The 21,659-nt window shown below is 49.1% G+C and overlaps 10 protein-coding genes across 10 annotated transcripts; 4 read left to right on the top strand and 6 right to left on the bottom strand.

Annotated features, from left to right (window-relative positions):
- Positions 1-1,174: 1,174 nt before the first annotated feature.
- Positions 1,175-2,510, bottom strand: N7471_005769 (putative RING finger domain protein; the record flags this gene model as incomplete). The annotated part of the gene is made up of 3 exons (XM_057278488.1): positions 1,175-1,422; positions 1,482-2,285; positions 2,370-2,510. The coding sequence occupies 3 exons, from the start codon at positions 2,508-2,510 to the stop codon at positions 1,276-1,278; spliced, it is 1,092 nt and encodes a 363-aa protein (XP_057138098.1). The 3' UTR covers positions 1,175-1,275.
- A 415-nt stretch (positions 2,511-2,925) lies between these two features.
- Positions 2,926-4,595, bottom strand: N7471_005768 (uncharacterized protein; the record flags this gene model as incomplete). Its single annotated transcript, XM_057278487.1, has 5 exons — positions 2,926-3,392; positions 3,453-3,916; positions 3,976-4,411; positions 4,465-4,509; positions 4,583-4,595. The coding sequence occupies 5 exons, from the start codon at positions 4,593-4,595 to the stop codon at positions 2,926-2,928; spliced, it is 1,425 nt and encodes a 474-aa protein (XP_057138097.1).
- A 293-nt stretch (positions 4,596-4,888) lies between these two features.
- N7471_005767 (DUF4604 domain-containing protein) lies at positions 4,889-5,594 on the top strand (the record flags this gene model as incomplete). Its single annotated transcript, XM_057278486.1, has 2 exons — positions 4,889-5,092; positions 5,149-5,594. Exons 1-2 carry the CDS (start codon positions 5,065-5,067, stop codon positions 5,592-5,594), a joined length of 474 nt encoding a protein of 157 aa, XP_057138096.1. The 5' UTR covers positions 4,889-5,064.
- Positions 5,595-5,988: 394 nt separating this feature from the next.
- N7471_005766 (GTPase RIA1) lies at positions 5,989-9,603 on the top strand (the record flags this gene model as incomplete). The annotated part of the gene is made up of 6 exons (XM_057278485.1): positions 5,989-6,051; positions 6,120-6,140; positions 6,219-7,159; positions 7,215-8,735; positions 8,795-9,108; positions 9,224-9,603. 6 exons carry the CDS (start codon positions 5,989-5,991, stop codon positions 9,601-9,603), a joined length of 3,240 nt encoding a protein of 1,079 aa, XP_057138095.1.
- Positions 9,604-10,468: 865 nt separating this feature from the next.
- Positions 10,469-11,209, bottom strand: N7471_005765 (exosome non-catalytic core subunit CSL4; the record flags this gene model as incomplete). The annotated part of the gene is made up of 1 exon (XM_057278484.1): positions 10,469-11,209. One exon carries the CDS (start codon positions 11,207-11,209, stop codon positions 10,469-10,471), a length of 741 nt encoding a protein of 246 aa, XP_057138094.1.
- A 536-nt stretch (positions 11,210-11,745) lies between these two features.
- vac8 (protein anchor VAC8) lies at positions 11,746-13,864 on the bottom strand (the record flags this gene model as incomplete). The annotated part of the gene is made up of 6 exons (XM_057278483.1): positions 11,746-12,077; positions 12,147-12,896; positions 12,955-13,200; positions 13,266-13,379; positions 13,444-13,564; positions 13,691-13,864. The coding sequence occupies 6 exons, from the start codon at positions 13,862-13,864 to the stop codon at positions 11,746-11,748; spliced, it is 1,737 nt and encodes a 578-aa protein (XP_057138093.1).
- Positions 13,865-15,513: 1,649 nt separating this feature from the next.
- On the top strand, positions 15,514-17,283 carry N7471_005763 (FHA domain protein; the record flags this gene model as incomplete). The annotated part of the gene is made up of 3 exons (XM_057278482.1): positions 15,514-16,499; positions 16,553-16,649; positions 16,702-17,283. The coding sequence occupies 3 exons, from the start codon at positions 15,514-15,516 to the stop codon at positions 17,281-17,283; spliced, it is 1,665 nt and encodes a 554-aa protein (XP_057138092.1).
- Positions 17,284-17,734: 451 nt separating this feature from the next.
- On the bottom strand, positions 17,735-18,344 carry N7471_005762 (uncharacterized protein; the record flags this gene model as incomplete). Its single annotated transcript, XM_057278481.1, has 2 exons — positions 17,735-17,812; positions 17,865-18,344. The coding sequence occupies 2 exons, from the start codon at positions 18,342-18,344 to the stop codon at positions 17,735-17,737; spliced, it is 558 nt and encodes a 185-aa protein (XP_057138091.1).
- A 333-nt stretch (positions 18,345-18,677) lies between these two features.
- Positions 18,678-19,655, bottom strand: N7471_005761 (uncharacterized protein; the record flags this gene model as incomplete). The annotated part of the gene is made up of 1 exon (XM_057278480.1): positions 18,678-19,655. One exon carries the CDS (start codon positions 19,653-19,655, stop codon positions 18,678-18,680), a length of 978 nt encoding a protein of 325 aa, XP_057138090.1.
- Positions 19,656-20,147: 492 nt separating this feature from the next.
- On the top strand, positions 20,148-21,550 carry N7471_005760 (bestrophin family protein; the record flags this gene model as incomplete). Its single annotated transcript, XM_057278479.1, has 4 exons — positions 20,148-20,272; positions 20,327-20,468; positions 20,524-21,080; positions 21,148-21,550. 4 exons carry the CDS (start codon positions 20,148-20,150, stop codon positions 21,548-21,550), a joined length of 1,227 nt encoding a protein of 408 aa, XP_057138089.1.
- Between the last annotated feature and the right edge of the window lie 109 nt (positions 21,551-21,659).

The following is a 21,659-nucleotide window of genomic DNA, read 5'->3' as shown; positions in this document are numbered from 1 at the left end:
CGATGGAACACTCGAGTGTTGAAACGTAGTCTTTGCATGAGTGAAGCCTGTTGTTACTCCATTTGATAAACGAGAGGCCAGTTGCATACATATCCCCAAGAGCCCGGCCTAATGGTACATGTATCTTCATACAATACGGTGCATCCATGCTAGTCAGGAAAATGTTCTTTATATGTATACTTCCTAGGTCATGGTATTGAGGGCCACAGTACCGAAATATGGACTTGGCTGATATTCTGAAGGCGCAGAGCCCAAACCAGTTAACCCCACAGTCGACCTTGAATATTTAGCAACAGCAACCATGTTAACCTGCCAGCCCGAGAGCTCGAATATACTGCAATCTACCATGACCTTTAGTCCAACCTCCTTGCACTCGTAGCCTATCAACGCGGCCATGCTTTGCGGCTTCCTCCGAAGCAGTCCTCCCAGAAAAGCTTCTGCGAGAGGCGTTGACATTGGAACGGACATGAAGCAACTTCTGGGCTATTCTGATGCAAGAGAGCGCTAGACTACGGTAAACTGTAATAATGTGACCCGTTGTACAGCACATTGGTGGTGAATCCGAGTATATCTTGATGCAACTAGCCATCAATATTCTCGGCATAGGGTATCATTTTATCACTAACTTCTTGATAGGTGGGCGGACGATTTCCACACTCCCTTTCTAATAGAAAATTGCTTACTCTCTAACACGGAACTAGTGCCGCCCTTCTCATACGGCTTTCACGTAGTCGTTTACTCTGCTAGTGGTAAAGCTCGAGGAGAGGTATTGCGGGCATTCCATATCACCAAATGATATCGCTTTGACCTCCACCTTATTTTAGGAGTGGTTAAGTGAGGTTAGCCCAGGAACGTGATCACAAGATTTAGGTCACGGACTAATCACGTGATGACAATGAGCCTGGACTTGACTCTCAGCGCCCTCACAAAAGCGGCGGCAGCTAAAATAGGAAATAGGAAATAGGAAAGCCCTAGCAGAGAAAATCTGCTACGTACAACATTGTAGAGGTGTCTACATAGTAGATACCCATTGGACAATGAAGTTCATAATATTCTGCATAAGATGATTGATGAGCTACGAAACTCCCGAGGTATAACGCCATGTATAAGTCAAGAGAGCCCTGAGTAAATCTTGATTGGATATAAATCATTATTTTGAAAAAAAAAAAACGCCTGCCAGTTCAATGCATCGTGGGTATCGACAGAATGAGGAAAGAAGATGGCCATAACACCAGAATGCAAATGAGTGCCCGCAAAATCAACGTCCAGGGTAAATCACAGATAAAGGTTGTACATGGCTGTCGGGCTGCTCACAGGTTTATTGCAACCTGCAACCTGGCACTTTGAGAACGGCTTTGTCTTTGAAGATGCCTTTTTAGACTTTGAGATGGACCGATTCCCAGCGCACTCGCCACAATAGACCTGACAAAACCGTTAGTTTTTGTATACGACTTCATCAGCTCAAGATAGACAATACTCACATGGCCACATGCTTTTGCAATATGTATCTGTTGTTTCAGCCCTTCTCCGGTTCCCAACTCGTCATGGCAGTTCGGGCAGAGAGGCACGTCATCTTCTGCCAAAAGTCGAGTGAATCCTTCCGGTGCCGGGCTTAGTGCTTTATACGATGATCGACGAGGCCGGTGCGCCGGCTGACTAGGCGGATTATAGTCAAGGGCGGATACTCCATACTGAAGCGTGTCAGACATGAACGAAAGCAGGTCCTCCTCGGTCCGAAAATAGGACCTTCCGGGCACCACTCTTCTCGATTGCCCATGTTCTGATGCTCTCGTTGACTGTATAAGAGGACGAAAGTGCAATGGAATACCATTGTTGTCGAGGTATCGGGGTTCTATTGGCCTCGGCCTGACGGAAGAAGACCCAACGATCTGAACATCTCCACTGTTCGGCGAAACATCTACCGAATCTCCCGTTGTCTCCGCTTCCAGATCAATCACAGTAGGGTTATCAGCCAGAGTGGACGTGTGGTTCATCAAATCCAGTGGAAATCGTAACGGCCGGATCGGAGGTGGGGAATCTAGACGACCGCGAAATCTCATGCTTCGTTGAGGAGGAGAGTCTGGGTCTTCTGTCAAGTCGATCACGACATTATCTCCCGGTGAATGCATCACCGGCCGTCGGTAGTCCAACCCATCTCGATGTCTTCTGGGTGGCAAGCGGGTAGATTCAGATCGAGCGTGGTCGGAGCGACGGGGATGAAAGTGCTCCTCCCAAGCGGCATCGCCGCTTCCATCATTTTCTGTGGCCATCTCACGATGTGTTCGCTGAGAGAAATAGGAATATTGTTAGCTGGGTTCTTGGTGATCTGATCAGGTGCCCCGCCCGTTTCACGACGGATGAAGGCTTACCTTGGTCCTGGCGCCCATAAACTGGACGCCAGAGTTTTCACTCATTTCAGGGCCTATGCCTGGAGTCAAGTAATAGTATTTTTCAGAAAAAGGAGAAATTGAAGGCCACCAGGGAGGTGAAATGGCGAGATTGGAATCCATCTTTGTTTCCAGGCCGAGTCGAAAGGCGGTCGAGTTCTGCCAGTGTTATAGGGCGGTGTGTGCTCATTAGTAAGGTTTGCCTCTGCCCGCCGTTGAGCGCATTCAAAAATTCCAAAATTGACAGGACCAAGTGGCTCTGGCAGCAGATATTTAAATCGTTTCTGTAGAGATTTGTCGCTATCCATTATAAGTATTTCCCACCAATTTTTACAGCAAGATTTGAGCAAATAAAAGATGTGAATTCACGATGAGGTATTTCATTTATGACTACTACATAAGGCTGCCTGTGAACCTTAAGAGGATTGTCTGTGAATATCATCGCATCAAGAGCTGCAGTTTCAAAAAAACAAACACCATTGAAAATTCAGAAGATAGCATCCATGAATGCTCTAATATTACAGTATTTTCCTGGTGATCATGACTGTGCTGCCAGCACTGTGACCACACCCGCCTCATTCAATGCCACAATACTCTGAGCAGCTGATCCCCAAGCAACCGAGGTAGCAGGGACTGCACTCCGCAGAGGCTCTGACCATCCCTTGGAGGCCTTGGAGTATTGCTGGACAGTTACGCCGCCGGGCCCACCAGTCAAGAGGAATTGGCCAGTGTAATCCCAGAAGATCGAGTCAATTTGGCTTCCGGTGTCCAGTACCTTGGTTTCCTTCGAGCTGCGAAGATCCCAGATCGATACAGTGGTGGACTGCGCGGCCACCGCAGCCAAGTAAGTACCGTTCTCAGAGAAGAACAGGCATTTGACTGGGCCAGACATGGCATAGTCCGCAGCAGTGGCGCCAGTCTTGACATCGAAGATCTTGACTTGTCCGTCCGCGCCACCAGCCGCAATTAAGTGACCATCTGGGTGGAAGTTGACAGACAGTAGAGCTGAATAAAAGTGATTAGCATTGCGCTTGTCTATAAGTGTTCCATGGGGTGACTTCTTACCTGCATCGCAGAAAATCTGGGAAACCACAGTGTTTGTGGCAAGATCATAAAGCACATAACTCTTATCGGCACCAACGGAAGCAACAATATCACCAGTAGCGTGAACCGTGACGGCTGTCACCTCACCAGCGTGGGAGGCGAAGCTTGCAACTTCAGCACCATTCTCAAAGACCTTGACGGAGCCAGTAGAGGAGCCAACAACGGCCTTGTTTCCTGCCCATGTCGCATCGGTGACTGGGCCATCTGTCTTGAGGGTCTGCAAGACACTCTTCTGGGAGAGCGAGTAGACACCAACCACGCCGTCAACACCGCCAACAAGAGCCAGGTCACCAGTCGAGTTGATAGACAAAGCGCGGCCACCAGGGTAGAGAGCTTCGGAGGCCTCAGTTGGTTTAAATGTGGAAATAGTCTCACTTGAGGCCCAGCCCTCAGGGACTGCGCGCTTACGCCGGGTCTTTTGTAGCCTGTCCAATTGTTAGCCGTCGATTCAAAAATGCAATAAAGAGGCACCGATTCCACGTACGCTGCCTGTGTGTTCTCAATCCGTTCCAACACTTCCTGGGGCAACCCCGTAGAGTCCACCTGCATAGCCTCGCCTCCAGTGCGAGTGGCACCAACGGAAACGTTCGAAAGTGCTTCGCGGGCCTCATCCCTCTCCTTCGTCAGGCGCGCGATCACCCGCACCGCGGCATCGTGCTGATAGAGCGCCGAACTTAGCTCGCGCCTTGTCTGTGCCAGATTCTGCTGCAAAGTGAAGGTTTCCAGAGCCAAAGCATCCCATTCTTCTTGGAAAACGCTGAGAAGAGAAGGGATGGATGTGAGGGTAGGGGGTCGGGGTCGGACAACGCGTTGCGACTTGAGATCGATGAGATCGTCGGTGGTAAGCTCCTCGCCGTTCACTGGATCTTTGCCATGCTCGGCAATGTATGCCTCGATGAGGCGCTTTTCAAATACACCGCCTGTTTCATTATGAGATTAATGTCGTGCGCGCAAGCTGATTTCGACGACTTACCGCTCTTGGTAGAGACGACAGGCACTTGAGGTGCTTCTCCGGAGACTGCGAGAAAAGTTTAGTTAGGAAACTCATTTCAAGGAAGAGCAAAAAATTGCAATCAATGGTGGCCACTCACTAGCACAAAGCATAGTTAATTGAGATTGGTTGATGAGGGTTGATGGAGAGGACTTGACGCGGAGCGGCTCCTGGACTTTTCGATGTGCCCTATTGCGGTTTAGCGCCTTAAGCTGGGGGCGGTGTAGTAGGGCGGAATATTGCGACCGGCAGTGACGTAAGCCCGGCGAAGATTGTCCGGCAGAAAAGTATATAGTGCTTTCCGCCGTAATATATGAAGGTGGAGAGGGCGGAGAGAGAGAGACGGTGAGGCTTGTAAGCCAATTAGATTTAGGAAAATGGACGGTCGCAATACTCTGCCGTAGGCCCAGGAGCTATCGACTTTCGCAATTCTCCAATTCTTGCTTTTACACATAGAGTAACCTGTCTTTCTGTTTTGATTGAACAAAATGGACTTTCCTCAATGATCTACAAAATACGCAAAGGGCAGTACAAGTACAAAGCGTCACTTGAAAACTAGCAAGCGAATACAGCATTTCCACCATGCCTAAGAACCCAAAGTTTGAATATGGTACGTTGCTTCACACCTTTCTAACATGTCCTATATCATTCTGATCTGTTATACAGATGCAAAGCAGCCTGCATTCCTACAGAAACTCCGGGGCCAGTATGGAGACAACAACGGTCGCTTGGAGCGGCCTGCTTTACGACCCACCAGACTCAAGGTCAATAAGGACGACGACGACGACGAGCCTACCTACATCGACGAAGAAAGTAACGAAGTGATTTCCAAGGAGGAATACAAGGAATTGGTTGGTGAAAACAGCCCGAAAGCGGAGGGCGAGGCCGACAACTCAGCGAAGGACAACTCCACTGGCGATCAAGACAAATCCCAAACAGAACTTTCCACCAGCAAACAGAACAATCTCACTGAGGTTGGAGGCCAGAGGAAACGGAAACAGGCCAGAGTGGTGGGTGAGGACAAGGCCGAAGCCGAAGAAGTCCAGCCCAAGGCGACTATGAAGAAATCCAAGAAGCCCAAGAAGATCAAGCTATCCTTTGACGAGGAATGAGAGCCCAGCATGGCTTCTGAGAAGTATAGCATTTCTTTGCACCAGTTTCCAGGTCGTGGATGTTTGACTCAGTGTAAAGCGTTTAGGACTCATAATGAGTCAATAGCACAGGAATTACACAACGGGAATTGTATACCGTCATAGGATTAGAGACAGTTAAGATCAATGTCATCATATAGAAGAATATATAGGTACTAATGTCAATATTCAGTCTATAAGATAGAAATCCACCCAGCTCAAGAATCCGAGTGAAATAATAATTGAAGTGCTGTTGAAGGTCTGGGCCAAGGGCGCATCTTTATCAGCAACTTTTTTTGCAACTTTTTTTTCCTTCGGGATCCAGTCGCCTCTCATTCTTTTTACAAACCTGCTCTTGGTCTCAGTATCAGCCAAGATGCCTGTTGTTAATGTCGACCAGCTGGTCCGCCTACAGCGGAAGCCCGAGGACATAAGAAATGTGCGTGTGCCCCTCCATCCCACTCTGATGTCTGATGTCCGGGCTTTATACTAATCTCAAGCCACCAGATCTGCATTTTGGCCCACGTTGTAAGTCAAAGAAATGCACACTTCATTTTGTTCTAAATGAGTTTAAAATGCTCATCGTCTTTTCTTTTGCACTTTTAGGATCACGGCAAGACATCTTTGACGGATAGTCTTATTGCCACAAATGGCATCATTTCACCCAAACTGGCCGGTAAGATTCGCTACCTGGACTCTCGTCCGGATGAGCAGCTTCGAGGTATTACAATGGAGTCCTCAGCTATCTCACTGTTCTTCTCGATGCTCCGCCGTCCAAGCCCGGAAGCAGAGCCAGTGCCAAAAGAATATCTGATCAACCTAATCGATTCGCCTGGTCATATCGATTTCAGCAGCGAGGTGTCAACCGCATCTCGTCTTTGCGACGGTGCAGTTGTGCTCGTTGACGCAGTCGAAGGTGTCTGTAGTCAGACAGTGACAGTCTTGCGACAGACTTGGGTTGAGCAGTTGAAGCCAATCTTGGTTATTAACAAGATGGACCGCTTGGTAACAGAGCTGAAGATGAGCCCCGCCGAGGCTTTCTCGCATCTTAGTCGACTGTTGGAACAGGTCAATGCTGTCATCGGTAGTTTCTACCAGGGCGAACGCATGGAAGAAGATTTGCAGTGGCGTGAGCGTATGGAAGACCGCGTCAACGCTGCAGCGGCTCGGGACCAAGACAACAAAAAGTCGTCGGCAGACGATGAATCTGCACAAAGCATCGCTGAAGGAACTGAATTTGAGGAGCGCGACGACGAGGATCTTTATTTTGCACCTGAGAAGAATAACGTCATCTTCTGCAGTGCCGTCGATGGCTGGGCTTTCACAATCCGACAATTCGCCGCCATTTACGAGAAGAAACTTGGAATCAAACGAACAGTTCTGGAGAAAGTGCTTTGGGGTGATTATTATCTAGACCCTAAAACTAAACGCGTCTTGGGTGTGAAACATCTGAAGGGACGTGCTTTAAAGCCCATGTTCGTTCAATTGGTCTTGGATAGCATTTGGGCAGCTTATCAAGCCACCACAGGTGGTGACAAGGGCAAAGGGTAAGTTGACAATGAACCCAACTATCGTGTCAACGCTGATATTGACCTTTACTAGTGACCCAGTGTTGCTGGAGAAGATCACCAAATCGCTCAACATTAACATCCCGGTGTATATCTTGCGCGGACGCGACCCTAGGAACATTATGAATACTCTGTTCTCTCAATGGCTGCCACTATCTACTGCCCTACTGGTTTCCGTCATTGAATATCTCCCCAGTCCCCCCGCTGCGCAAGCTGCCCGACTACCAGAAATGATCAAAGCATCCCCTGGAGCTGCTTTCATTGCCGATGATATCAAGACTGCCATGGTGGATTTCAAGACAGGACCTGAAGAGCCCGTCGTGGCATACGTCAGCAAGATGGTTGCCATCCCGGAGAGCGAGCTTCTGTCTAACAAGAGGCGTAGCGAAGGTGCCATGACTGCGGACGAGGCCCGTCAAATTGCGCGCCGCAAGCGGGAGGAGATTGCAAAGATGCAGGCAGAAGACCGCAGTAATGGACAGCCAGATGACTTTGACCGCATGACATCGATTTTCGAAACCACCTCATTGATCACCGAGACGACCGAGGAGCCAGAAGAGCCAGTGGAGAAGGACGACCCTGATCATCTTATTGGTTTCGCTCGACTCTATTCCGGAACCCTTTCGGTTGGAGATGAGATCTATGTCCTCCCACCCAAGTTCTCCCCAGCCAACCCGCACGCTAGCCCGGAGCCAAAGAAAGTCACAGTTACAGATCTGTACCTGATGATGGGCAGAGCTCTCGAGCCCCTCAAGTCTGTACCAGCCGGTGTGGTTTTCGGAATTGGAGGTCTTGCAGGCCATGTCTTGAAGACAGGCACCCTCTGCAGCCGACTGGATGGAAGTATCAACTTGGCTGGTGTTTCGCTGAGCATGCCGCCCATCGTCCGAGTTGCACTGGAACCAGTCAACCCAGCAGACCTCGGCAAACTAGTCACTGGCTTGCGCTTGCTCGAACAGAGTGATCCTTGTGCGCAGTACGAAGTACTCCCTAGTGGTGAACACGTTATCCTCACAGCAGGTGAACTGCACTTGGAGCGTTGTGTGACGGATCTGCGGGAGCGTTTCGCACGTTGCGAAATCCAGACCGGCGAGGCTATCGTCCCCTACCGTGAAACCATCGTTCACGGCCCCGAGATGGCCGCACCCAAGAACCCCGAACTTGGACGTGGAGCCGTTTTGACGGTTTCCGCCTCCAAGCAAATGACCCTTCGTCTGCGCGTGGTTCCGATGCCAGAGGCCGTGACGGAATTCCTCACTAAACAAGTCGGAACTATCAAGCAGCTTCAATTGGAGAAGCGCTCAGAGGCTGAAGGCAAGACAGAGACCGAGAACGCAGCTGAAGCTGCCGTTGATGGTACTGGCGAGGCGCCTGAAGGCCACATTCTCTCCAAGCAGGAATTCCGCGAAGGACTGGATAAGTTGTTCAACGACGAGGTCAAGGAAGACAAGGAGCTATGGAAGAACGTCGTCAACCGAATCACTGCTTTCGGGCCCCGGAGAGTCGGACCCAACATTCTGGTTGATGCAACTGCAGTCAACACATGCGAGAAATTGTGAGTATAGCAGTCAAAAACACTGTGCCTATCATTCAGATCTAACAACTCGTTTCTAGCTTGGTCGATGACACGAAGCAACAAATCGACGGTGATAACCACCAAGCACTACTCGTGCGTGACTTCAACGACAAAATCGCGTATGCCTTCCAGCTCGCAACGGGCCAGGGCCCCTTGTGCCAGGAGCCTATGCAAGGCGTAGCCGTGTTCTTGGAAGACCTATCTGTACAGTCTAGCGCAGGCGACGAGCTTGACATGGGCCGGTTGACAGGCGAGTCAATCAGACTGGTCCGTGAAGGTATCTCGGCCGGTTTCCTGGACTGGAGTCCTCGCATCATGCTCGCGATGTACAGTTGCGAGATCCAAGCAACCAGTAAGTATTTCATTACTCTCCATTCCTATTTATTACCCAATATTCCTTCACGCCATCACATGCACCAAACGCAAAAAGCAAACCCACAACTAACACGCAATCTTCACCTCAAAAGCCGAAGTCCTAGGCCGCGTCTACGCAGTAATCACCCGCCGCCGGGGCCGCATTCTCTCCGAAATAATGAAAGAAGGCACTCCATTCTTCACGATTATCGCCCTCCTCCCCGTAGCCGAGTCGTTCGGGTTCGCCGAGGAGATCCGCAAGCGGACGTCCGGCGTCGCGCAACCGCAACTGATCTTCGCGGGCTTCGAGGCTCTCGACGAGGATCCGTTCTGGGTGCCTGCTACCGAGGAAGAACTTGAGGACCTGGGTGAGCTTGCGGATAAGCAGAATGTTGCTAAGCGGTACATGGATGCTGTGCGCAGTCGCAAGGGTTTGGTTGTTCAAGGACGCAAGTTGATTGATGCGGAGAAGCAGAAGACTTTGAAGAAGTAAGGTCGGTGTACGATTTACTCTGGTAGAGTCCAAAATGGGAGATTTATTTGCATTTTATTTGGGCTTTTTTTGTAGGATAAATTTAGATATGATATATGGATTGGTTGGGGATGTCACTCCAAAACCCTCTGTCGAGTCGCACTGAGCAGACTTGGACACGGCAGACGAATAATAGGAGGTTCGCAGAAGATGAGAGTCCTCCGCGTGTTCTTCAAAGAAAAACTTCAATCTCCCTCACTTGACAAACACAGTCCGACATGGCATAGGTCTCGACCGTGTATACTAAGGAGGGTTACCCGGTAGGGTCTACGAGTAGCGGCGTTGACGCCTCTCTACTTGTAAAGACAGGCGAGGAGAGAAGCGACCACAGGATGGCAGACTGCAGTCGAGGATGGAAGGAAAAGGAAGGGCGGAAATGACATGGATTTTTCAATCATGTCTCCGCTGGGTATCTTTATTCTGAAATCGTTATCAATGTCAATAATACACATGGCCGTGAGTACACATTGGTGTAACTGTATCGAGTCAAACGGTAGGCGTTTTCCAGCTTCATGAAGCATGGAAGTCGTCATTCTCAGGCGGCATGCTGCTGCTTGAGAGCGTGGAACAAGTATGGGGGCTTGGAAGGTATTCCTCGCAGTGAGGGTTGGGGAGTGTAGTTTTGTTGACACCCATGGATCCCGGAGGTAGAAAGACCATGCTCTCAGGGGATGAGCTAGACCTGCCGCGGACATATGGGTGGACGGGGGCAGAGTCTGCTTGGTTGTTGTTGGTTGAACCACTATGTGGCTAGTTAACAGTAGAGGTAAAGGGGGCGAAGCCATTGGCCGCGCGAGGTGGACCGATTTCGAGAAATTGTATGTTCTCAGAACGGCCTGGCGACCTTCCTCTGCTCACTAGTTCCAGTGACAGGATCTCTCATTTCCTTCCAGCTAACAGGGAACATCATGTTGCCAGCGTCACTGCGAGCCATGACAACACCGAGATCATTGCGGGCGGTAGTGATGTAGTAAAAGCTCTGATCGCCAAGCGAGATAACAGAGCCGCGAACGATATCGCCGACACGGAACATCTCATCCATAACGACACGGTCCTTCTCAACAGCCCGTACATCTTCCTTGCGGATAAGTGCTTGGAAGCGCAGTTCATCGGTGCTGCTGTGGTTCTCTGGGTTGGCGGCAGATGTGAGGATGGAGGCGACATTGTCATTGTCTGAGGCTGTTCGTGGTTGGACTTGGGATTGCGTTTCTGATTCGTCTAGTACGACGAGGATGGAGACTGTGGCTTGTCGCTTCTGCACGCGGGTCACTCGCGCGAGAACGATGGAGTCCACGGCGGGGAGGGTGTTGTAGCGGGGCTTCGGCATCGTTGACGATGCGGCGGGAACAGCTGGGTTTGAGCCTGCTTGGTCTTTGGAAGATATCACTCGTGAAACTCTGAGGGTTGGTCTTGTTTGTGACTTCGGCTGTACAGGGTCTGCAACCACGGGTCCAGCGATGGAGGCGTAGATGAAGGATTGCTGAACGTGTGTGCCGGGGCCTGCAGAATATGTGGATAAAGGGCCGAGGCGTTGCCCGGGAATAGCGATAGGTGGTAGAGAAGCCATGTTGCAAAATTGGAGTTGGGCCAATTTTGAGGTGGAAAAAGTTCTGGAGTTTGCAAAGGCAGCGAGTTTTCTGGACCTTTTTTTTAGGGAGCTATAATACGGCCCGGGTTTAAGTTATTCCGAACACAGCTTGTATCCACACTAGGTACTTGGTACTCAACTAGGAATGTACGACTTCAAATACTTCGAACTACATAATTCAATTACAATTCGTCAATATAAGCGTCCATCTGTCTGCAGGCAATTAATTATAGAGCCCATATCTAGCATGAATAAACAGTGTATGCGTCGAAACAACAGAGACAGCGGCACCGGCCCAGAAATACCATGGGCATGTAACAACGAAAGAAGAGATAAAAAAGAAAAGTCCATATCACTCCAAATGCCCGCTGACAAAAGTGAATAAGTGGATTTAATGTCCATACAATAAATACCCCTTGGCGGGGAAAGAAACAGAGTCACACAGAAAGGCTGACATGACACAGAAAGGACCGAAAAAAAAAACAGTGGGGGGATAATCAGATGAAACAGAGGGTTCAAGCTTCCACCAGGGTCTGCTTAGGACCAGCTCCAACCAGCTCAAGGCAGCGACGGGCGAGCGTAATGACTTCACCCTCACCGTCATCCACATCTTCTTCGTCCGACTCGATATTCTTGTCGGAGATAATCTTGACCAAGTGCACGATGTCTTCGGATCGTGAAATATATCCAATGAGCTTCTTGTCTTCGGACTCAAGCAGTTGGAGGAGGGTCCAGATGGCAATGTGCTGGAATGTGGGATCTCCGCTGGCAAGGAAGCGATGAAGGTAGCCATGGATGCCACCATTGGCGTCTGCCCAGTCGCGAACGAACATCGAGTAATCGCCAACTACATTTGTGTTAGCAGATGATGACAGGACACAGAAATACAAGGAGCGCTAAAGGGAAAGTAGAATACCTTTGGAGGACAAATTGCCCAAAGCAGCCGCGCTGTTGCCTTGCACCTCAATGCTTTCGGAGTTTGTCAGAGGAATCAAGACATCAAAGACTCCTAGGCTGAGAAGGTGCGGCTTCAGCTCTTCGCTGAGTGCCAGCACAGCGATTGCAGCAGTCATCTCAGATTGGACTGTAAGAGGAACACGGAGGACCAAGTCCTTGCACTTCTGTACTGCTCCGGCCTGCAAAACAAGTTCTTTGTTGCGATCGGAGCTAGCAGCAAGGTTACGAAGCGTGGATATAGCGTGACATTGTATCTCTTCATTGTCAGTCGAGCCTAGGAGATCCACCAACGGCTTCAAGAAGCCCGCTTCGATGATAGGGGATTCGTTAAGAGGATGAATAGAGATGTTGCGAATACAAGCGACGGCGGATAATATGAGAGGAAGGTAGGAGGATTGTAGAAGTCGTAGCAGTGGAGAAAGGCCCTTGGCCCGAACAATTTCAAGCTGGTATTTCTCATCAGAGGCGAGGTTGCGTAGGGCGAGCGCCGCTTGGCATTGGACTTTCGGGGTGGATGAATCCATAAGATGAACCAATGATTGCACGAGGCGCGACTCGGTTTGGGCGAGTCGCTTGCGATTGGTCGAGTCAACGGCGATATTGCTAAGAGCCGTTGTGCAGTAGTACTGCACGTCGACGTCGGGCGATGAGAGGAGATGCACGAGCACGGGAATGGCGCCGGCATTGACAAGTTGCTGTCGGTTGTCATCTGGTCTTCATGTTAGAGAAACGGCCCTTTTCCAGACGAATCAATTGAAATCGCTTACCCGAATGGGTCATATTGAGCAATGCGCCTGTCGCATTTCGCTGAACACGCATATCCTTCGACTTGGCCAGGCGGATGAGAGGACCTAGAGCGCCAGAGCGAGCAATCTTGGCCTTGTTCTCCTCATGCGTCGCAAGATTGGTTATACATCCGACCGCATTGCACTGTACCTCAACATTGGGGGACATCATCTGGCGGATCAGGGGAGACAGCCCCCCGAGGGTGACGATCAAGACCTTGTTCTCAGCTGCACCGAGTTAGCGACCGTGTGGGAAGCGGGAGAGGAGATGGGTGACGGGGATGGGGACCAACCATTTACGGCGAGATTGCCCAGCGCTGCACTAGCAGCCCGTTGAACTTCGATATCTGAGCTTTGAAGTAGGAAGAGGATAGGTTCGAGGGTATCACGATCGACCTCGCGCACATCTGCAGATAAGACGAAAGGTCAGGTCAGCTATTGCATCATTGCCATCCAGGCGGCGATACGCACCTCGCTCTGTGATCTCAGCAAAAGTCAAGCTAGCGCTTCTTTGCAGGTCGACATTTTCAGAGTAAACCAGGGTACTCAAAGCTCGTAGTGGCTCGCCGTGGAAGAAGTCGGTCTCCGCGCGCTGTACATTGTTGAAAGTTAGCGGTATGCTCGGGGTATGGGTGGTACCCAGGCGAATCAAGTCCCAGATTCTGATTCAGTGAAGGGAAAGGTCGCGATTTAGAATGATGAATTGTCTAGCACGTACGTTCTCCAAGTAGCCCAGAAGATCTGATACCGCTTCTCGCTCATTATCGGCCAGGGTGGTTTCGTAGATACCGTCTCGAGAACGAGCTCCGATGGGACCGAGACATGCTGTAATATGACACCATCGGTCCACTGCTGAAAAGCAAGACAGACAGGCAGTCGCAATTCCACTCATGCTGGCTAACAAGCCCGCATCGGGCGCGGTCTGGTGAGGTCGGAGATAGATGCGAAAGACGAGCGGTCGGGAAAGGTGAGATTAAGGGAAGTCGAATAAACCCGAAGCTTTGGAGGGAAACACAAAAAGCCGCGTGATAAAAAAAAAAAGTCACTTTTGGAGGGAAGCCTCCTGATGCTTGAAGGAAGGAAGTTCCAAGCGTTTCATTAAGGGAGGGGGGAAAGAGAGAGATCGAACTAGTCTCCTCAGGCAGAAACTTGAGATTAAATGGCTTTCTATGTACCTGGGTATATATCTGTGATCGAATTGACTATTTCAATCTAATTCTTCTTTCTTTTTAGATCATATTTATTATCTCCAAAGGGTTCTAATAATTATTTCCATCTCGATTTTAACAAGCAGCTTCAACGCACCTGGGCATACATCATCGGCTCCGGGGGAAGCTCCAGGGCTGACCAATCCGGAAAAGGGAATCAACTGTATCATCTACAAAGTACATTATTTAACAATAGTACGTTGTACAACATATATATCTATATACAGATTCTACTCTATAGAGGTTAAAATACTTCTTATATCACAATATCACAATTCTCAAATCGGGTTCAACGCCTTTTGCCTACTCGGGCCGTCTAATGTGCACTTTCCAGCCTCCCCCGAGGGTCCGTGCAACACTATACACCAATGAAGGCATTACCTTTGCTCTTGTGATTTTGCAAGTGACGCAGATGATCACCAGATAGAGTCACATATGGATAGGGTCATGTTAGTGTAGATTTTTTAGAGATCGACATTTACACTAAGGTGTATCACATGGAATACTACGGAATAGATTGGGGATATCTTCCAAGCATGTAGTTTCTTTTTAGTTAACTTGTTGACAGAAATATGTCTTTCTAGGCAACTTTTTTTTCTATGTTTCAATATCGATCGAACAAATATGGAGTATATATGGAGTACGGAGTACATATGGCATATTATGTGAAAGCATGGACCAACTATATATGCTGGTTCCTTATGTTGTACATGAAGTAAGGACGCTAAAATGTGCCTCAAGCCAAGGCTGTCAGTCTACATACAGGATGCATATAGAGTCAGTCCAATATACTTGGGAATACTTCAGATTTGCCATATTCATACATTATCTATTGTGCTGCTCTCTATATATTTGTGCTTTAAATAGATATATGTACTTTAGTATTCTACGCTACTTCGAAGATATAGTTATATGCTTCCTACAACATAGTCTACTAACTAATAAAAGTATGCGGGGAAATAGCATCGCCAAGAAATGCTGACTGTCAGGGCATTAATAACCGATGGCAAATGGGCAAATACCCAGAAATGAAACCCTGGAAGAAAGAGAGAGAGAGTCCACGGGTATATACAAATCAAAAAGGGCTAAACTTCCCCAGCTCTCCTTTTATCTCTCTTCCAATTTTGCTCTTCTTTCACTCCTTTGTTCATCTCACTTTCTTAAATTTCCTTTCTAAGATCATCTCTCTACCCTAATCATATGATGCCTTGGTAAACCCCCCCATTGAATAGCATCAGCCCAGTTGCAGATCCCACCTGTGACGTGCCCTCTTGAATCTCTGGGCACTATTTGATTGCCTGTTAAATTCTTTCATGGTCGCCAAATCGAATCCATGTCTACCTCAGTCACCGCCTCCACCTCCCTACCTGACAGCCCTCGCCCCAGTCGCCTGCGCCGCTTCAGTTTACGAACCTACACTCAGAATCTGTCCTTGCCCAGTGCGCAGCGCTCGTATAGACACAGTTTGAGTAGTCGAGTTCCTTGGTTGAATTCGGACTCCATCTCTCCGACATCGAACCCCACAGCTTCCCCATGCCCTGAAAGTGACCATCCATCCCTCTCTCGTTACACCTCTGCGCCCGCCCCGAGTTACGGTTTTGGTACCGAACTCAATAGCCAGGTATCATCCACCGAGTCCGCAGCTTCTACACCTTCCAACGACCTTACCCAAGCACCCAATTCTATGGCGCGCCTGAGGAGCGTTTCGGCCGTCCTTCGTCCGCCACCTCGCACGTTAGAGCGTGCTACAAACAACTCTCAGGAGTCCACCCCATCCCCTGAACCGGCTGCCACTCAAAGTAATGCGATCGAGCCCACCAGCGCCCCTGCAGATGGGCAGGTGACCCCCTCAAAATCAGAGACCAAGGCGACCATTCGGTTCTTTCCCTACCAAGACTCCCTCCAGAGTTCGAGGCCCTCGTTACCTTTCGTCCCAGTCGCCCGAACCCTGCCATCAGAGAGCTGTGTTATTCGCGTCGGTCGATACTCGGAGCGTGATGGTGTACCCCTCCCCAACCCGACCGAACCCTCGGATGCCCCCGTAGGGTTCAAGTCGAAGGTCGTTAGCCGGAAACACTGCGAGTTCTTGTACGTGAATGGACAGTGGCACATTAAGGATGTTGGCAGCTCTTCGGGTACATTTTTGAACCACATGCGCTTGAGTCAGCCGAATATGGTGTCCCGTCTGTACTCCATCAAAGACGGCGATATCGTGCAGTTGGGTATCGACTTCCGAGGGGGAGAAGAAATGATCTTCCGATGCGTTCGGATTCGGATTGAATGCAATCGATCGTGGCAGCAGCAGCCTAACGAGTTCAAGTGGGATCTTACCTATTGTCTGGAGTGTCATGTGATGCTAACAAATATTTCAGCAAAAACACAGAAAGCCTTATCAAAAACTTGGGCAAGGGTGAGACGGCTGATTATTCGGGTTGTCGTGAATGCTCGATTTGCCTTGGCTCTGTCTTGGTTGGTTTCTTCTTTCTCCCTCCCAATCCTGCATCTACTGACTATATTGAAGCGGCCCTATCAGTGTTTGTTCATGGCAGCCTGCGCGCACGTCTGGCATTACAAATGTATCAGTCGTCTGCTCCACTCTCCCGATTACCCAATGTTCCAATGCCCCAACTGCCGTGCATTCACCGATCTCAGCGCCGAGGTCGATGACTCGAACGACGCGGAGGAAAAACGAGAGAAGGAAACGGCAGAAGATGGGCCATCCAATGACTCTGCTGAGCAGCTCGAAACGGAGGCACCCTCAGTCGTCGAAACAAACAACATGGAAGGACCACCCGATCAGCTCGGAGATCTTGCCGAAGAGGAAAACTTGGCCAACGATGTTGAGAACCTGCATCTACAAGATGACCAGCAAACGGATGACACTCGAAGCTCAGCCTCGCCAGCACCTAACTCAAGCAACGATGACCTCGCCCGCAGCGCCACTATCAACATCCCCGGGTGGCAATCGACGCAGCCACTCAGTGTGCCATCTGGTCGCCAATCACAACTACGATCCGAAACGCCAACATCTGACGACAACCCGTTGACTCCAAGAAATGACTCGGGCCCTTTGGCCTTTGATGGCCGAGCAGGAATGCCATAATGCCGTCGCTTCAGATCAAATTGATTCTGGGATGCGAGGGGCTTTGAGCATTTTAATACATAATTATCCTTCTTTTTGGCATCTACCCTTTCTGTAGGGGGTTATCATCTGAGCATTCTACGGTATCACCTTTGCAAGCAATCATGTCTGCGTTGGCTTCTTCGGGTGCACACTCCATATACACCGTTTGCATTGTTCAATAGCGCTTACCTCTTCCATCTAATTTGATTCGTCATGGCGGCCCAGCGTTCTATATCCCCTGCACCAAAATCCACTTATACCCATTCGAGATCTGGACTGTTGTTTTGAATCTCGGCACATCTGATGAACCAGGAACATTCTTTCGTTAGCCTTCTGAATTTTTCTATAATTATAACTAGGTAATAGCACGTTCGGCTTGACTCGTCTCCTCGTACCCCTACCCCAATCTTTTCCCTGCCTGCCTACATGCCTAGATATCCCTGGAGGCGTCTGCCTTAACATCGACCTCATGAAACACAACCGGAACCATACTCGAAAAGGTCCAGAGCTAGCAAGATCATCAGAAAATATCCTATATTTCTGAGCGAGATAAAACTCACTCTGCTTTCTACAACTTTCCAGTGTTGACTGTCAACCTGAGCCTTGGGACGATACACATCGAGTCGTTCTAGCCGGTTGTCGGCACCCCATATGTCTAAGAGCGAAAGGACAAAATGCTTGTTGGCATTATCTAATCGCAACACACCATGATGGATTCTCTGCAGATAATGCTCGCTGATGAATTCGGTAATATCCATCTGACGCATGACGAAATATGTGCTGGGAGTGCCGTAGAGGTTGAGCGGTATTCGATATAGATAGTGAAGAGCCTCTATAGTAATCTTCTTGTTGAGGAGAAGAATAGATGGTGTATATCGCTTCACATAAAGTCGAGGAATGGCGCAAAGAGGACCACCGCCGGCTGATGACTCTTGGTCTCTCAGCTTTCGATAGCTCTTCACATATTCATTTGGTTTTAGTGAATGTGTGTATATTATCAGGCGAATCTCGGCTGGTAGATCAAGTAGTAAGGAGACCATGGCGATTTGCAGTAATCAAGTTGTGAAATGCTCATTGCAGTCTGTCCTTACCCCTCTTTTTCTCTTGATGGCCCCCATTAGAGGCCCTATTGGCTGTGGCTGGAGTATAAAATAAGTGGATGTCACAACAGTGTGAATTTTGTTTCTTCTCCAGGTCATGACAATCTTCGCAACTCGGAAAAAATCAAACTTTCATCGGCATATCGACTAAAAAGGGAAGTTCCGAGTACTTGTTTCGTTATTGAGACCAACAGGAAGTTCACGATATATGATTCCAGTAAAGCATTTACCCATACTTTCTTTACCTTGCAGCTATCATAACTTGTAGGAAGACTAGCCTCTCAATTGGAGCTTCACCCACTCATCAACAGTCGTAGGCTCCCTCCCAATCAACCACCTCAACACACTCGGATTCCCTTTCAATCCACGCCGATTATAGAATAAAACTAGCCTCTCAGCCTCATCCCTTGTAATATCGGGACGCAAATCCCCATGTGAGGCCGGCCATTTCAAATCTGAATCCACATGATCCCCACTATACACGCCGCTCTCCCCGGCATACAAAATCTTGAGAACCTTGCTAACACCCTCTTCAAAAGTGGGAGCTGAAACAACTATCTCCTTACCAATATGCTTTCCAATAACCTTAACAAAGTCCGCATCAGACACCGGGAACGTCGAGCACAGCGGATACTGAGCGAAATAGTGTGCTTCCCGCTCGTCCAAAACCCGGGCTCCGGCTTCAGCCAGATCTTTTAGCGCAACCAAACTATTGGCAACATGTGGATTATAGATGTTCCAGATATAATCAATAGACGGACTCTCCATTTTAGCAAGTTCAGCGGCCGGGTACACATCCATGAAATTGGTTGGTTGGAGAATTGTGAAGTTCAGAGGACTTAGTAGCAGCCTTTCTTCGACGCGGCTCTTGTGATCGTGCTGCATGAGGTTACGATGCTGGGTGCCGAGAACACTGGAGTAAACGAAGTGCTTGAAATTGGTATCTGGCTTTTGGCTCTCGGCAACGGCTGCGTCGATCATGTTGATCCCGATTTCCATTTCGCGGGAGTGGAGTGAGGGCCCCACGTGGTAGACTGATGCTGCGTTGCTGAGAAGCTTGCGGCATTCGGCGAGGGAGGATATGTCGCATATTTGTACTTCGGCTTCTGGGTAGGTGGTTTGGAGATGAGAGGCGGATTCGGAGGTGTGGGCTGCTAGACGGAGTTTGAATCTGGATTTGTTGTCTAAGAGAGGGATGAGATGAGAGCTTTGTCTGCCGCCTGGGCAAGTGATTACTAGGATTTCTTGCATTTCGATATCGACTGGACGTTTGGTTTAAAAAGGTTGTCAGTCGGAACTCGAACAGTTCCAGGGTTTATATACCAGGTGGAAGTCTACACGTCAGATTTGCCCCTCATCCAGCCGCACTTTCATTGGCTCAAATGTGGATTGTGTTATACATTGTACGAGACAGATTAGACCACTCATACCAAAGGAATCGACATAATATTCCCACTACAGCACATCTTCTATCATTCAATTTGTTGCGACAAATATAGCGAACTGATGTATATAGAGTCACGTGGCTGATGGCGCTAGAAATGCCAAGTGGGTCCGGAACCAAAGAGACGGTGGAGCCACTTTCAACCTTGGAATGTTGACGGCCATCCTGGACCCGATTTCAATCTCCCCCGGATTTCAGGGCTTGGTTGGATAGCAAGAGCCGAATACGACAGTCCCCCGGGATTCACAGACAGGGGTCAGCCTCACAAATCGGTCTGCATCGGTTCAGATCTAAACAAGATGAGGTTAAATTTCAGCGAGCCACCGACTCCGACCTTGAGTCGCCAAAGCACTACAATACAAGGTCATCACCAACGGCGTGGTACTCATCCCCATCGGCTGTCATCACGGGCAAAGCCAAGAAGGTGAGCCAAATAATCGGTATCTGCCAATCATCCGCATGTGCTAACATTGAGCAGATGGCCACTTGTTTTTCGTTTTATCAAAGGTGCAATCCATGGTGCCATATTAGTCCCGGTCTCTCTGCACGCTGTATTCACAGCCTTGATCGTTTACTTGGATACATTCGTATTCGAAACTGTCGGTCTACCTAGCACCATCGTATGTTCTCCCCAACCAACCAGACGAGATAGCAACTAAACATACCAAAAACTAGATCCCATCTTTATCTATTGTCGTAGGTCTAATGCTTGTTTTCCGCAACCAAACATCTTACAATCGATTCTGGGACGGGCGCAACGGAATGAACACGCTCAACACCTGCGTGCGCAACCTCGTCCGCACGATCGCAACAAATAGCTACAGTTCAAAGAGGGGACCACCCACTGCCGCAGAGCGCGAGGATATCGAGCGTACTATCCGCATTCTCATGGCTATCCCGTATGCCGTGAAAAATCATTTACGCGCTGAATGGGGCGCTGCTTGGGTCTTTGGTAACTCCGTTGAGGAGGATCTGAACATACATCCATCCACCCTTTATAACCCCGAATATGCCAACCTGCTACCCGCGGGCCTTGAGGGTCATGAAGATGAGGGATTAGGTCTCCCTTTCCAGCTGACTTTCTTCATTGATGGGTTTATCAAGCGTGGCGAAGAGCGTGGGTGGTATCCCGCACCTGGTGCTAGTCAGATGCAGGCTCAGTTGAATACCTTGACTGATGCATATGGGAGGATGGAAACGATCAAGTTGACTCCGATCCCAGTGGCTCACTTGTAAGATTCATGGCTATAATGCGTCTTGAGTTAAACTTGTATATTTCAATCACTGACTTTGAACCAGGATTCACCAAAAGCAAGTCCTCGCCCTCTTTGGATGTGTTTTACCGTTTGCTATGGTCGATGAGATGGGATGGTGGGCCATCCCCATTGTCAGCCTTGTTATCTTCACACTCTATGGTATTGAGGGAATAGGCTCCCAGTTGGAAGATCCCTTTGGCTACGACAGAAATGACATCAAGATGGACGCTATTGCCGGTGACTCCAAGACTGAAATCGATGTTGTTTTGTCTGAGTGGCGCACGCACTCGAAAGCCATGGAGGCATTAAGGGAACAGCCCGCCGGTGCAGTTCACGGTAATCTATGTTTAACGCCTGATCGAACTGAATCTGGAAATGGAAGTGTCGACGGGAAGTATACGCCCCCAGACTTGTTCTTGAGGTTGAGGCCGAGTACTGGCAGGTGAAATTTTGGATATAGAATATCTATCCGGTGTATGCTGGCGCGATCATCTACATGTATAGCCTCGACTTACTTAGCATTAGAAATATCAATTTATCAGTGAACTAGAAGGT

Source organism: Penicillium samsonianum (assembly GCF_028829775.1).
Source record: "Penicillium samsonianum strain IBT 33392 chromosome Unknown utg000003l_segment0_segment0, whole genome shotgun sequence".
NCBI lineage: Eukaryota > Fungi > Ascomycota > Eurotiomycetes > Eurotiales > Aspergillaceae > Penicillium > Penicillium samsonianum.
The sequence above is the reverse complement of the archived record's forward strand: the minus strand, read 5'-3'. Positions and strand labels throughout refer to the sequence as shown.